This window comes from Columba livia, chromosome 4 (assembly GCF_036013475.1).
Source record: "Columba livia isolate bColLiv1 breed racing homer chromosome 4, bColLiv1.pat.W.v2, whole genome shotgun sequence".
Classification (NCBI taxonomy): Eukaryota; Metazoa; Chordata; class Aves; order Columbiformes; family Columbidae; genus Columba; species Columba livia.
Window position 1 is genome coordinate 72,678,416 of NC_088605.1, and position 13,931 is coordinate 72,692,346.

The 13,931-nt window shown below is 46.5% G+C and overlaps 2 protein-coding genes and 1 long non-coding RNA gene across 3 annotated transcripts in view; 2 read left to right on the forward strand and 1 right to left on the reverse strand.

Annotated features, from left to right (window-relative positions):
• ARHGEF38 (Rho guanine nucleotide exchange factor 38) overlaps positions 1 to 952 on the reverse strand; it is a 34,053-nt gene extending 33,101 nt beyond the window's left edge. The window contains exon 1 of the mRNA XM_005515257.4: positions 598 to 952. Within this exon, the coding sequence (XP_005515314.4) occupies positions 598 to 793 (196 nt within the window). The 5' untranslated portion in view covers positions 794 to 952. The remainder of the gene's footprint in view (positions 1 to 597) is intronic.
• Positions 953 to 2,175: 1,223 nt separating this feature from the next.
• Positions 2,176 to 10,327, forward strand: LOC110356372 (uncharacterized). The gene is made up of 3 exons (XR_002409581.2): positions 2,176 to 2,577; positions 7,902 to 8,006; positions 9,638 to 10,327. It is a non-coding gene; the product is annotated as an uncharacterized LOC110356372 (long non-coding RNA).
• A 900-nt stretch (positions 10,328 to 11,227) lies between these two features.
• PPA2 (inorganic pyrophosphatase 2) overlaps positions 11,228 to 13,931 on the forward strand; it is a 34,140-nt gene continuing 31,436 nt past the window's right edge. Inside the window, exons 1-2 of the mRNA XM_065062815.1 lie at positions 11,228 to 11,390; positions 13,043 to 13,107. Coding sequence (XP_064918887.1) covers positions 11,252 to 11,390; positions 13,043 to 13,107 — 204 coding nt within the window. The 5' untranslated portion in view covers positions 11,228 to 11,251. The remainder of the gene's footprint in view (positions 11,391 to 13,042; positions 13,108 to 13,931) is intronic.

Genomic DNA, 13,931 nt, shown 5'->3' on the forward strand with positions numbered 1-13,931 from the left:
CAGTCCAGATGCAATTTGGTTATTTGAAAAGAAACCTTCTCTATAATAATGTGCTTTGAATCAGCATATCCATCAAAACATGTATTTGGATGTACTTCAGTTCAGGCTTGTACAATCTGAACAACAGATAAACACATTATAGATCCTGGTATTTTTAACTGAAAGAAAAAAACACCCTTGATGCTTCTAATTGGTTGGTGTGTATATGTGTATATATATATACATATATATATATATCCCACTTGATACAACAACTAAAGAAAGATAGGATGGAGCCATCGTATTTTCACATTACTGTTTGTGTTGCAAATACATCCTGGTGACAAAGGAGAAAGATCCTGGTTGCATATGGGTTTTGCAGGAACACACCAAACCCTTCGATTTTGCATCCTGTCTGCACGACATTATATAGAAAAATTAGGGGAAACTTTTCACCCCCTGGAAGCGGGGGGCAGGGGTGAGAGGGGGCTGTTGTTCATTCCAGCTATGATCGACATGCCCTTCATCATCTCAAGGCTGCAGGCTGGAGGGCGTCGAGATCCCACCCCAGCCCAGCGCATCTCTCGCAGCAGAGCACCAACCAAGCGTCCCCTGTACCTTGTAACTTCTGGCTGTACTCTGTCCTGTCCGACTGACTCCTCCTCAAGGCGCCGTGGTCCCCGGTGGCGGCAGTGCCCTCCACCACGGGCTCTGTCCTCCTCCTCTCCCCCATGTACAGCTTGTTCCTCAGCAAGGTCAAATTCCTCCTCCTGCTCCCCACGCCTTCCTTCCCCGGGCAGTCTGTGTTCGCCATGGCTTGGTGGTGGCAGTGGCTGGGGAGGGGACAATAGCTTGATTTTTAGGGAGGTGATCTCCCTGCCCAGGTGAAGGCTGGTGGCTTTGGGCTTGGTTTTGGATCAGGGCTCCCCAGGCAGCGCAGGGCCCCGGGCTCAGCCCTGCCACCTGTGCTGGAGCAGCTCCACCCCCGGCAAGCTGCCGCCCCGGGCGGTGTTTGCATTCACCTGCCCTGTGTGCAAGCGCGCCCGGCGGGGCCGGTTTCAGAGCCAGCCCCAAAACAGCGGCCGTTTCCAGCCCGCTTTCCCCGCTCCACGGAACCTCACCCTGCTGCAGGGCCGTGGGTGCCGGCACCCCCAAGTGCAGCCGCATTCTCATGGCCTTGCATGGGCTGCCCCTGCCGTGCGCTGGCAGCGCGATGCCCGAGTGTCGCAGGGCACGGCCACGCTTTCATCGGACGCCTTCCCTTTCTGTGCTGCCAGGGCAGCGGGGAAAGAGAGGGCAGGCAAAGGGGAAGGGAAGAGCAGCCACCACCTTGACCCTCGTTCCTTCTCCTTCCCCGAAGTGCCCAACCTGCAGCGCAGCAAGGACACCAACCCCGCACGTATCAAACTGCATTTACCAGGCTCCTGACCCCAACAAGATGGGTAGCCTTCAGGCTGGTAAATCCTGATCTACAGGTTTGAAGGGACACCGATCCACCAGCACAATGAAGAAAAAGGGTGGGAGTGAGATGAAAACCCCTCAAGCAGCACGGAGCCAAGGTTCATTTCAAATCAGGATGTGTCCTGTGTTACACTACGCAGAGAGAGGTGACACGAAAGCCTGCCAAGGACCCACGGAGGCTGTCGTAACAAATCACTGTGCTTAGATGGCTGAGGAACTGGACACCATAACACCTGCTCGTAATACCTCTGGATCAGCCCCTGGAAGAATCTTATTATCCTGTCTGTTAGCCTCTGGCATGCAGGGACTGTCTAGTGATCCTCCGTAGCGCCAGTCTAATCAAGCTCATGTTAAAACAGCAGGAGCTGCTGGCATCTGAGCCTGGATCGGACTTATCCTGGGAAGAGCCCCAGCAGCCATCAGTAGCAATCACTGCTGCTGCTGTGATACCCACCCCCTGCAGCCCTCCCTGCCCGGCGGGAGCCCCATGGCGCAGCCTAATCGGTGTCAGTGTCACGCACGCTCATTGCCACAGCATCTGCCAGGGGACACATTCACGTCCCCCCGACATACGCTGATTCACGTCCCTCTGACACACGCTGGCAGAGCGTATTGCTTTAGCGTCGCCATGCTGTGTCCCCAAAGGACTGCGTAGTAAAACACAAGCGGGGATGCGATGTAGTAGCGTAACCTCCTTTCCAAGTTTTATTTGTCTTTAAGAAGCTGGTCCTGTGATGCAACCTCCTGATGAAAGCCCCGCGTTTTAACCCAGCAGTGAAAGGAAAAGGTTACGAAACTGTTCAGCAATTTACGACGTCAAACTGCAGCGCTGTGCCAGTGCAGCACAAAGTGTCCAGCCCAAACACAGACTGGCAGAGGAATAAAGAGGCGAGGGTGATACTGGGAAGACTTTTGTGCTAACGCAGAGAAGTCACATATTACGTAGGCAATTCATGTGTGACGTCTCGCCTCCTCTTTGATATTCCCTAAGAAACTCTTTCTGTTTTGCAAGGCAGATCACAACAGTTCCTTGAAAAGCAAAGCAGTGGTGACAGTGAGGAGAGGCGTACGCAGAGACTGACCCAGTGACACCCTGTGACAACCATCAAAACCCCAGCAACAAGTAAACAGATTAAGGTGGGTGCTGAGGGAAATCAACAACCCCATTTCCTTACACTGGGGACTTTCTGAGGGTTTTTTTCCAAAGCAATGGCTTAGCATTCACCAAGTGCGGTAAAACAGGTTTAAACAGTCACCACCCCAATGGCCCCCCTCCCCTGGATAATTCTGTTCCCACAATTGCTGCAGAGTGTAAACACCCGCATTTGAGATGAGATGGAGGAACTGATCTGGCTGAAAACTTCCTCCCTCCACCCTTTCCCCTGGGCTGTTTTCCATCTGGATCCGTGCTCCTGTTTAGTTCATCCGTACTACGCAAATAGTTGTGGCAGCGTAAGGCAGGGGACAGTGCAGGGCACATGTGGGCAGCTGGGGCTCAGGCTGACCCAGCATTGCTCAGAGAAGGTATTTCCCCCAGCCAGGATTTTACGGTGTCATGCTTTTCAAGACACAGATCCCACCATTTATATGAGATTTCATTCTGTTTATTTAAATTAAGATGGTTTGGGGGAAGAACTGGGGAATATATTTTGGCTGGGTGGAGGTTGAAGAGCAAATTTATACATTCTTGGCTTCGTAGGTTCTCTGCCACATGCGCAGAGTTGCAGCCAAGATAGCATATAGTAAAGTTTGTTCAGGTGTTTATAACGACAGCAATCTGCCCACATGCAAAAGTTGCCTTCCTCTTCCTCCTCAGCTCAGTTGCGGAGTGTGAGAAGGTATGTGTTTGTTCAGCAAGGGAATGGTTGCAGGGAAAGCTGGCTGTGGTTTGCTGCTGCCTTGGTACTTGCAATGGTTTCCCTGGCTTCAGCAGCGCTACTTCTGAGGCAGCCAGGAGCCCAGGGCCAGCTTACGCCGCAGTTTGGAAATGTAGATGAATACCTTCACCAACCTCCAAACATCTCCTCTGTGTCACTCAGCGTGGAAAAGGCTGAAAATAGCATAATACTCCAGGTGAGGGGGGTGCCTTCAGGACTGGTGCCTTCTCTATCACCTTTGGAGGGAAGGAGGTTTGAGACACATCCTGGTTCATTCATTATCATGTTAAATCCGATGATCACTTTACAGTAATGACCTGTGCCCGTGCAGTCAGTGGGAGGAATATGTAAAAACGAGATGCGTTTTTGAGCAAGATACCCCTATAAACTCTTATTACTCTTTACTGCACTTTACCTGGACTCTAACAAAACGGCACAGAAAACATGATCAGAACTGTATGTGAAGTACTCTACTTCAGCTACCATTCGCAATAGTACGAACAACCCTCTCTCAGTTTCCAAATCACGCCTGCTCCCTTCTGTCTTCAGTGACAACTGATGGTAAAGCAGTATCAAAGTCACTAATTCGTAAAACAAGAGGCAGTACTTGGCATCTAAGCAGACAAAACGCTCTTTTTACAATTAATGTGAAAATCTCTTTAACCGCTCTGTGTTGTGCTCATTTCGTTCCACAAAGCAAACTGGAATCCAGTAGATGTGAGCGCTCACATAGGAGTTATTTGCACAGAAGCCACCCTGCTTAAGGGACACAACAGGTGCTGGTGTCAACGGAGAAAATATTGGCATTGTGTTCCCAAGCAACTGTATTAGTCACATATAAGAGGTTATTGTTGCACGGTCAATGCTAACCTTTATCTCAGTCTTGAGCTGTAAACCAACTGGGAGCGCCATGAAGACTGATGGCCATTAAGTAAGCAAACAGTTATTTGTTTTCTTGTAATACCTCACAGCTGTTACAGGAGATTTCTTTATAACTTAATACCCCAGAGCGCATAGGAAAAATGGTGCTGTGGGGTGACTCCAGTGCCTCCTCCCATTGCGTGGAGGCACAGATCATATCAGTCATATCAATCATAGCGAAGATGTCCTCTGAGGGACAAAAAGTTGAGGCTTTGATAAGGAGAACCACACGTAAGGCCCAGCGAGGACTTTGAGCACTGTTGCTACACCCCACCTGCTGCAGCTATACTGAGAAGGTAAGAACAAAGTGATGGGTGAGGATAAAAGCAATCAAAAAAGGAAGGCTTGAGGACAGGTAAAATTGGAGTCTACACATTGATATTTCACAATGAATGAATCAAAATTACTTTGAAATATACACAGAAAGAAAAAAAAAATCTTCAAACATCTTTCAGTTGTACCAGAAGAGAAAAAAGCCTGTCTTGTGGGTGAAAAGTTACTTAGTGTGGCAGTGTCACCTTCACTCCTGTTGTTGATCTTGCCAGACTGGTGATTCCTGTAGAGAAACGGGTCTCTAGAAGTAAGTGCACAGCGATCATTTATTTTAGGCCTGTCTGTAGTGTTTCTTGTCTAAATATTTGTAGGAGAAATTAATAGAGCAGATGCCTGTTGGGGCTCAGGCTAGGCTGTGGGTATTTTTAGGAAGGGATGGCTCAACCTATCAGGCTATTCAATCCATCTCCTCCGACTGCTGCAAAGCTTTCTTACTCCCAACAAAGGCTCTGCCCGAGTTTACATATACAAAAGGCAGATGAGTTTTCTGCCTGGAGAGAGGGACCTGGCTCTCAAAACGAAACACCTGCCGGAGAGGAGATGCTGAGAAAAGGGTCGGCAGGGCTTGAATTGTCCTCACAGCACCAGCGGATCCATCAGTGTCCAGCTGGGGCTTTGTGTCAGTCTGTGCAAGGGGCTGGGAGGTGCTGAAGAGGAGAACTGGCTGAGGAACCCGGCAGCCCTTCCATTTCTGTGGGGTTACAGCCAGGCAGTTATTTCCTAAGGAAAATAACCTGATTCTGTTGATCAAGTAGATGGCACTGTGATATCAAAGCTAATGAGGAGAGACAAGCAAGTGAGCAAGGCACAGATAAAAGGAGAGGAAGATGAATCTTCATTATCGTTCCATTTCGATGTAAAATAGGGGGGTGTAGAAATTACCAAAGATGAAAAATTTTCTGTGGGATTCTTTGAGAACCTTATGTTTGGCAATTCACAAATCACGAGGAGAATGGAGCCTAAAAAAGACTGTCATGAGTGATAGGCAAGATTTTCCTTCTAGGTCTCTGTTTTGAATGATCATAGATTTGCAGCTTCACACTGAAACTTTATGTTTCCAGACAGTAGTTTTACAGCTGAACTGGAATCATTTTTCTCTCTCTTTTTGTGTATGTGCACGTACATGAAAGAACAAATGAAAGGATGAATGGGAAAGACGACAATTTGGTGATTTCTGCTTTGTGATGGGGAAGTCGCTTTGGACTAACAAAGATAAGAGTCTTGAAAAAAAGATGAGTTTCAGTTCATACTCAAAAACAAGTTTTGGTGGGAGTTACAGTAGGCTGAAAATCCTTGGTTCATGGGGCTTAAAATGAACTCAGTACATATGCCCAGCAGGCAAGAACTGAGCGTATCTGATGGAGCTTGACTCAGCCACAGTGTCCTGGCCGCTTGACAGGCAAATCACTTTTTAGGCAGAGGTCCAGATAAGTTTATCCGGCAAGTGAATCCTAACATACATTATGGGGAGCCTAACAAAATGCATGGTTAAAACTGAAACTAATAGCTCAGAGAAACAATGTATTCAGATAAAAACAGAGTGTAAACTTGACATCTTACTACACACAGTAGCAAATATTATGACTAAAAATGATTTTTGAATAAATACAGAGCACCAGACTTTTTAAAGCAATAGGGTTACTGAAGCGAGTTTATCGCTACAAAAAAAGGATTCACAATCTGTTCGAAGGTCCTTAGCTTCTTTGGGATAGGAGCTTCTGTCTTTATTTACATTGAGATGGAAACTAACAGAATCACAGAATGTCAGGGGTTGGAAGGGACCTGGAAAGCTTATCCAGTGCAATCCCCCCATGGAGCAGGAACACCCAGATGAGGTTACACAGGAAGGTGTCCAGGCGGGTTGGAATGTCTGCAGAGAAGGAGACTCCACAACCCCCTGGGCATCCTGGGCCAGGCTCTGCCACCCTCACTGAGAAGAAGTTTCTTCTCATATTTAAGTGGAACCTCCTGTGTTCCAGTTTGTATCCATTACCCCTTGTCTTACCATTGGCTGTCACTGAGAAGAGCCTGGCTCCATCCTCATGACACTCACCCGTTATATATTTATAAACATTAATGAGGTCGCCCCTCAGTCTCCTCCAGCTCCAGAGCCCCAGCTCCCTCAGCCTTTCCTCACACGAATGATGCTCCACTCCCTTCAGCATCTTTGTTGCCCTGCGCTGGACTCTCTCCAGCAGTTCCCTGTCCTGCTGGAACTGAGGGGCCACAACTGGACACAATATTTCACATAACCCGACAAACTTAATTCTGCTTCCCAAAATACACAATTTGTTCCCTTCAGTTAGATGATGTAGTCTTTTGCAGCCACCAGGCATTTGTCAGCGTGTAAAATACAAATAGAGACCCTCTCCCAAATCCAGTGGTGCCAATGGAAGAGGTTACTGACTCCAACACCTCGTCATCCTCCTCCTGATGCAGACTGTCAGTGCAAAGATCTGCAGAAGGAGTTGTTAACGCTCCTTAACTTCTTTTGGCCAAAAAGCAGCCTGACTAACTCAGCCCACGTCCCTACGCTGCCTCGGCAAGTCTTGCTTGGCTTGATCTGCACTAGGGAGCGCTGACACGAGCCGACCCATCAGCTTCTCGGTGACGCGGTGACGGCTGAACGGTGAGCGCTGGCAGGCAAATGCGGGCAGTGACCTCCTCGCCGAGGCGGTTGGACAGCGAGGACGGGTGTCTGCGACTGCTGGTCGTCTGCACCCAGGTAGCAGTCAAATAGAAGGCTGCCAAGAATTGATTCCTTCAGATTAATGGTCTTATAAGCCACGGAGATAGAAGTCACATTACAGCACAATTTAATGGTAATGATGTGATCACCAGTCAAGAGCAAACGCACTGAAATAGCACATAGTGGTACTAATGGAATTCTTCAAAGCCTTATTAGCTGAAGAGATGAAAATTATTTTCATTCAGGAGGAAAAGAAACCGTTGTTTGGTTTTTGATGTGTTTTTGTATTTTTTTTAAATTATAATATAGACATTTTCTGCATTTAATTTGCACAACATTTTCATAGGCAAACCACTAGTTTTATATATACATGTGTATATATATATATACATAAATATACATAAAATAAATTAAATGTACACTGCAGAGTACAAACTTTTAAAGTAAGGATGTCCTTCAGGCTTAGGTGATTATACTGCTGCTAGTTTTTGCTATACTCCAGTGGCATTCTGCTGGAATGAGATTCACCCCTGCACAGAGGGCAAGCATAAAACCTAAGTACCATGTAAGGCCTACTTAAGTCTTAAGGACCTGCCTCTAATTCCATTGAAATAAATAGCAATATTTTCATTGTCTTTCAGTGGGAGCTGTTTCAAGGTTAATGGATGGGATCACACGCATTTTGCTGGCCCAACTGGAATGCTACTTCAAGGAGCTGGATGTAAAATGCTCGGGAATAAAAAGAGGTGAAATGATATCTTGGTAGTAAAAGCCTTGGTAGTTCTGGAGGATTTGCTTGAGGTAGATACTGGAATCAAAACATTCATTTGTTTCAAAGATTCAAGAATGTTAGGCAAATTTATTCTCACCAGGAAGCTGGTCTTACCCAAATCTGACCTGAGGAGTACTGTGCGTACTTCTGCCATGGCCTATATAATAAAATACATAATACTGAGAAATACAGTCAAATCTATTTAGAGCTTTATTACAATTTCTGCAGTATTAGGAGAATTTTTGATACCTTAGAGTACTAAAACATCACGTTGTCTGCTCTGGCAGCATTAACAGGGCTTCTGTGTGGTTTTCTGCTGCATCATCTACTCTTGCTATGTAACACCATGGCGGCTATTTATGCCTCTAAAAAGAACCTCATTTATATTTCATAAATTCCAAGTGTTTCACAGCTGATTTCCCATTACAGGTGAGAAACCTTTAGATAAGACCACATTGACAACACAAGGCAGGGGAGAACTCTGCGCTCAGACTTTGTGCATCTTACAGGGACTCTTGGCCACAGCAGTGTATTTCACTTCCCAACTCCTATAGGGAAACAAATACATATTAGAGTCCTTCTAGAATAACCTTACACCCAACTGCCAGCTTTGCAAGTGTAAAAATACTGTGTGCGTGCTCAGTGAGTGATTTTCAAAGGTTCTGATCATCCACAAACGAAACCCAGATAGCTCAGAACTAAGCAGAGGTGGAAGGCAAAGCCTATGGCACATGTTTGGGTTTAACCTTACCTGTTTCAGCAGTTGGCCAACTCAAAGAAAGCACAGAACAGACTTTTTTTTTATAACAGAATTTATTTTTTTTAATTTTATTTTATGCTTCCCCATGACAAACAGATTATTTGCCCCTTTGACAAAAAAAAAAAAAAATGAAGAGCTTCAAACAGAGACTGTACATCAGGAATTTCACCTCCGTATTCCCAGGTGAAGAGGTTACCCTTGAAGACCTTGTGTTTGCTGAACTCAGTGAAGAACGATGCCAACTCCCCTGGTGAAACACCAAAACACTAAGCACTATTTTGTAGCTCCTGCGGAGTTGGGTAATCAGCCTGCCAAATAGCCTCTCTGCCTGTTCTGCTGGAGATAAGTCTGTTGTGACAAATACAGCAATCAGTGGCATAAATCAGAGGAGACCACTGTCAGAGGAGTACATGGGTTGAACAGTGGCTGAGGCCATCAGCACAATATCCCTGTCTGGTGTAAAATAATTCTGGGTCCTTACTGCACATGCCAAACAGACAATTCTGATTCTTTTGGGATCTGATCTACCAAACAGTAGAAGGGACAAATAAACAGAAGTTATATACTGTTTAAGTCTGATGGAAGAGATTGACATAGCCTTTCTGCTGCAAATAAATCATTCCCAATAGCATTTAAAATAACCGTGTAAAATAATCACAATAACATGGAGTTATCTTGCAGGTTAATTCAAATCAGAGTTAAAATTCAAAGCTAATATTGACCACATTTAGAGGTGAATACATAAGATGACTGGCTCGGGATTTGAGTGATGACAACAACAGAAGTTGTTCTGCCTCACTGTCTGCACCAATAAAAAACAACTACTGGTTTCTGCCCCTTTTCAGGATTTTTGGAAAGATTCATGAAGAGGCACTACTCTCAGAACTACCACCTGTATCGTTGGATGAAAGTTGTTTAAAATCCTCCTCAAAGAACGATGAAAACAGAATTCAAAGGAATCTGATCATACGTAGGGGCAATAAACATTTAAAACAGCACAACCTCAATAGAGATGAGAATCTAATTTAAGCGTCAGCAGGGTTCAATACGAAAATGCATCTGCATTTGGGAACCCTTGGACAGAGCCTGCCTGTACGTGCTGCAGACCCGGACTGGCTTGAGTGACATAAAACTGTACATGCCAAGATTAAATGAACCCTTCCCGCCCTGGGGACCAGCAGGGAAGGGTCCTCACACCAACATGGACCTCAGGTAAGGATGAAAACCCTGCTGCCATCACCTGATTCTGAAACAGAGAAATAAACAGCAGAGTCAGTTATACTGTTAAGCAGCATTCTTTATTTTATCAGTGCTGAGGAACACTGGGGATCATCCTCCACAAAGTGCACAAAGGACTGGATGTTCCTGCATCGGTTATATTCACGTAATTATTACATATGCTTTACAAGTTTTGAAATTGTTGACATACAATACATCTATACTAAAAAATAATTGATTATGTTGGTTATAATTGTTTAGTTCATTACTTACATCTATTAATTATTAGTTAAATATAAACTAAGCACTCTGCTTCTAAACAACGTGTGACTTAATCTTCTGTTTCCCTCTTGTCATGCAGAAGGATGTAAAACTTGAAAAATATCCCGTCATTTTGCGGGTGGTCAGAAAGCATTTATCATGTCAATTGGGTAACGATGGGTATGTCTTTTGTAAATTAATCACGGTGTACATTAATTTAGCAGCTTCTCTTCAGAGGTGCTGGAGAGAGTGCAGAGGAGGGAACGGAGCTGGAGCACAAGTGTGATGAGGAGCGGCTGAGGGAGCTGGGGCTGTTCAGCCTGAGAACAGGAGCTGAGGGGAGACCTGATCGCTGTCTGCAACTGCCTGAAAGGAGGTTGGAGCATGGAGGGGTTGGGCTCTTCTCCCAGGTAACAAGTGATGGGACAAGAGGAAATGGCCTCAAGTTGCATCAGGAGAGGTTTAGATTGGATATTAGGAAAAAATTCTTCATGGAAAGGGTGGTCAGGCATTGGAACAGGCTGCCCAGGGCAGTGGTGGAGTCACCATCCCAGGAGGGGTTTAAAAGCCGTTTGGACGAGGTTCTTAGGGACATGGTTTAGTGCTGGAGTTCGGTTGGGTTATGGTTGAACTCCATGATTCTAAGGTCTCTTCCAACTGAAATCATTCTCTGATTCTAAGCAGCCACCTCCCGGCGGCGGTCATCCCGTCAGGAAAAACCACCCGCCTTTTCAACAGGGCCCGTGCGGGGCGACGCCGCCATTTTGTGCCTCAGGGGGCTGTCGGTCGTGCTTCCCTCAGGTGGCGGCCGCGGCCGGCTGTCTCTCCTCGCCGCTGAGGCAGGAAGGGACAGGGACAGGCACAACCCGGGAGCCGGCAGCACCCTCCGCCGCCATGCGCGGTGTCCCGGCGGGCCAGGCGGGGCGGGGGCCGGCGCGGCGGCCACAGGAAGGGGAGGGCAGGCGGCGGCCGTCGCCATCATGCGCGCGTCGGCGGGGCTGGTCCGGCTGCTGGCGGCGGGGTGGGGGCGGCCGCCGTGCCGCTGCCTCGGCGCCATGGCCCGGTACGGCACGGAGCGGCGGGGGCGGCCCGACTCTCCCGATTACCGCCTCTACTTTAGTAAGTAGCAGCCCCCGGGCTCCGTTAAACGTCTGCTGCCCCGCCTCGGTGCGCTGCACGGCGGGGAGAGGCGGTGGCGGCTCCCCGCTCCCGCCGAGGCCTCTCGGGCTGGCTGAGGTGTCGCCACTGAGCCACCCCCCCAGCCGCAGGGGGACAGTTCTGTGTGGAAAGACGGGGAATTTCCTGGTAGATGCGCTTTTGGAGGGGATGCTGTGCCCTTCCCCAGAGTCCCTGCTGGGGCGGAGGTGCTGGGGATGCAGTGCTAACGCATCCTGGGCACAGTGGCCAGGGGGTGCCCTGGGACCCCAAGGGCAGCCTTGGCTGGGAGGCCCTGGCTTCACCTCACCTTTGCGGTGCTGACAGTCCTGTCCCTGTGTTTGGCTGCCACCCAAAACGTGGGGCTGCAGCCCCCAGGGGCCTGTGAGGCAGTGAGCGGCACTGGGGGGCACGGGCAGCGCTCCAGTGAGAGCTGGCGCTGTGCAGTCTCAGTATTACACATTCTGTTAGCAACGTTGTCTATTTGTGCGCCACTTCTCCACCAGTGGTTTTGGTCCATTGACTTACAAGCGGTTAATTCTGACGTCTGCTGGTGTGAGGAAAGCGGAGGAGTCGTGTACCCTGTGGGCAGGACCCTGCCAGACATCCCTTGTGCTCCGTCCCTGGGGGGCTGCCAGCGCTGGGGTTTGTCTAGAGAACGTCACTTCAGTTAGTGGAAATGAGCAGCCCACCACTAAACTTGGTTTTATTTGTGAGGAGCATCTGGGAGGCTTCCAGGAGTTGCAAAAACAACGGCCATGTACTCCTCTTTGCTGGGGTGGTTCAAGTACAGCCCAAAGCTAAATGAAATCCCTTGTCTGCTTTTTTTTTTAGTGTGAAGAGGGGTGCTAGCAGAGGAGAAACTCCTTGAAGTGCGTTAGTACCTTATGGTGGTGTTGATGTTTCTGTTTCGATGCAGTACTTGGCCTTTTGATACGTTGAAAAGTTTCCGAGTAGTTTGAAAAGGTTAAACCACCCACTCCGGTGAGTCTTGCTCCCACTGTAGAAAGGAACAAGACTGAGGTGCAGATTGGGCCTCCCTTTAGTTAATGTCAATTTCTGGTGTTTTGAGGCGTGGTGTTTCATTTCTAGAGCCTGAGCAGTTATTCAATTATCCACTTGTTCTCTTGACTAGACTTTGGCCTCCTAAGTTGGGGATTTTCTTTTTGTGGTCACGAAACTCAGTTTTGTTAGAAACATGGTGAATTCACAAGGGCAACATTGCTAGAAACCCAGAGGAATTCACTGATTACTTATGGAAAGGATCCATTGGTATTGTTTCCTCCCTTAATGGTTGTGTATTGCCAGGGAGGAGAAGAAAAGGGAATCAAAGGATCTTCTTTTCATAGTTTGTATTGCTAGGTAGTCAGAAGAGAAGTGTGGTGTTGAATACTAAAACAACAATTTTGATTCTAATGAATCCTTGTGAAACAATCAAATTTCTTATTCTGCATGTAGGTTATTTTTCAGTCCTTGGAATTAAACTTCAGAAAAAGTTCAACTCATGCATAATAGTGGCATATAATACATTTCTATAATGCATAATAGTTAGCAATACCATCATCTTATGGCACATCTTTAGATTCGTAATGCTATTTTTTTGTTTTGTTTTCCAGAGAATGCAGAGGGTAAATATATTTCCCCATTTCATGACATTCCACTGTTTGCTGGATCTAAAGAGGTATGTATTTATGCCTTGAAATACAATTAATTTCTAAATTTCTAAAATTTCTAAATTTCTATTTTGTAGAAAATTCTTCAGGTAAAAATGCAATTTTGATTTTTTATATTTTTTTAGCAATTAACAGATAAATGTATAGCACCAGAAAGGACAATTTTAACTCAGGCTGATTCCTTATGTAATACAGGTGTGATAACTCCACCAATTTTTCTCCACTGAGTTCAGTAACTTGCAGTGAAACATAATGACTACTGTGTAGACAAGCCTAGGTGTATCTTTAAGTCTCCAAGTGATTTAGGGCCGAGTGATTGTTCTCCTGTACATTTTAGGTTTGTGTTTACGTGCTCTTGAATTAATTTTCTACTATTACTTTTGTTCAAGTGGTATTTTTCTATATCTGCAATTAAAAGCGTGCATTTCCTTGCAGTAGGAGTTGTACAGCACACACTTATATAACTTAGCGTGTATTTCTTTAATTCCCAAAAGGAGCATTACAATTGGACGCCAACAATAATGCCCAAGAGAGAAGTGGTAATCGCACCTTTAGAGAATTACGAGGCGTGAGGTGCAGCTGAGCACTTTCACGTCTTGTTAGCCACACTCCCTGGAGTTTCATTATAGCAATAATGAAACACCTGTTTTATGTGTCACTGGTGGGAACTGCCAGTCTTTGGTTTAGACTTAGGTTTTCTTATTATGGCATGCTTGTTACACAAACAGGTTGGGAAGGTTTTGGCTGTTTTCTTGATTTGTTGCTGGGTCTCTATGGCTGATATGAATGGTGAGAAAGGTCAGCAGTTGTAACGTGTTCAGATTGAGACTTC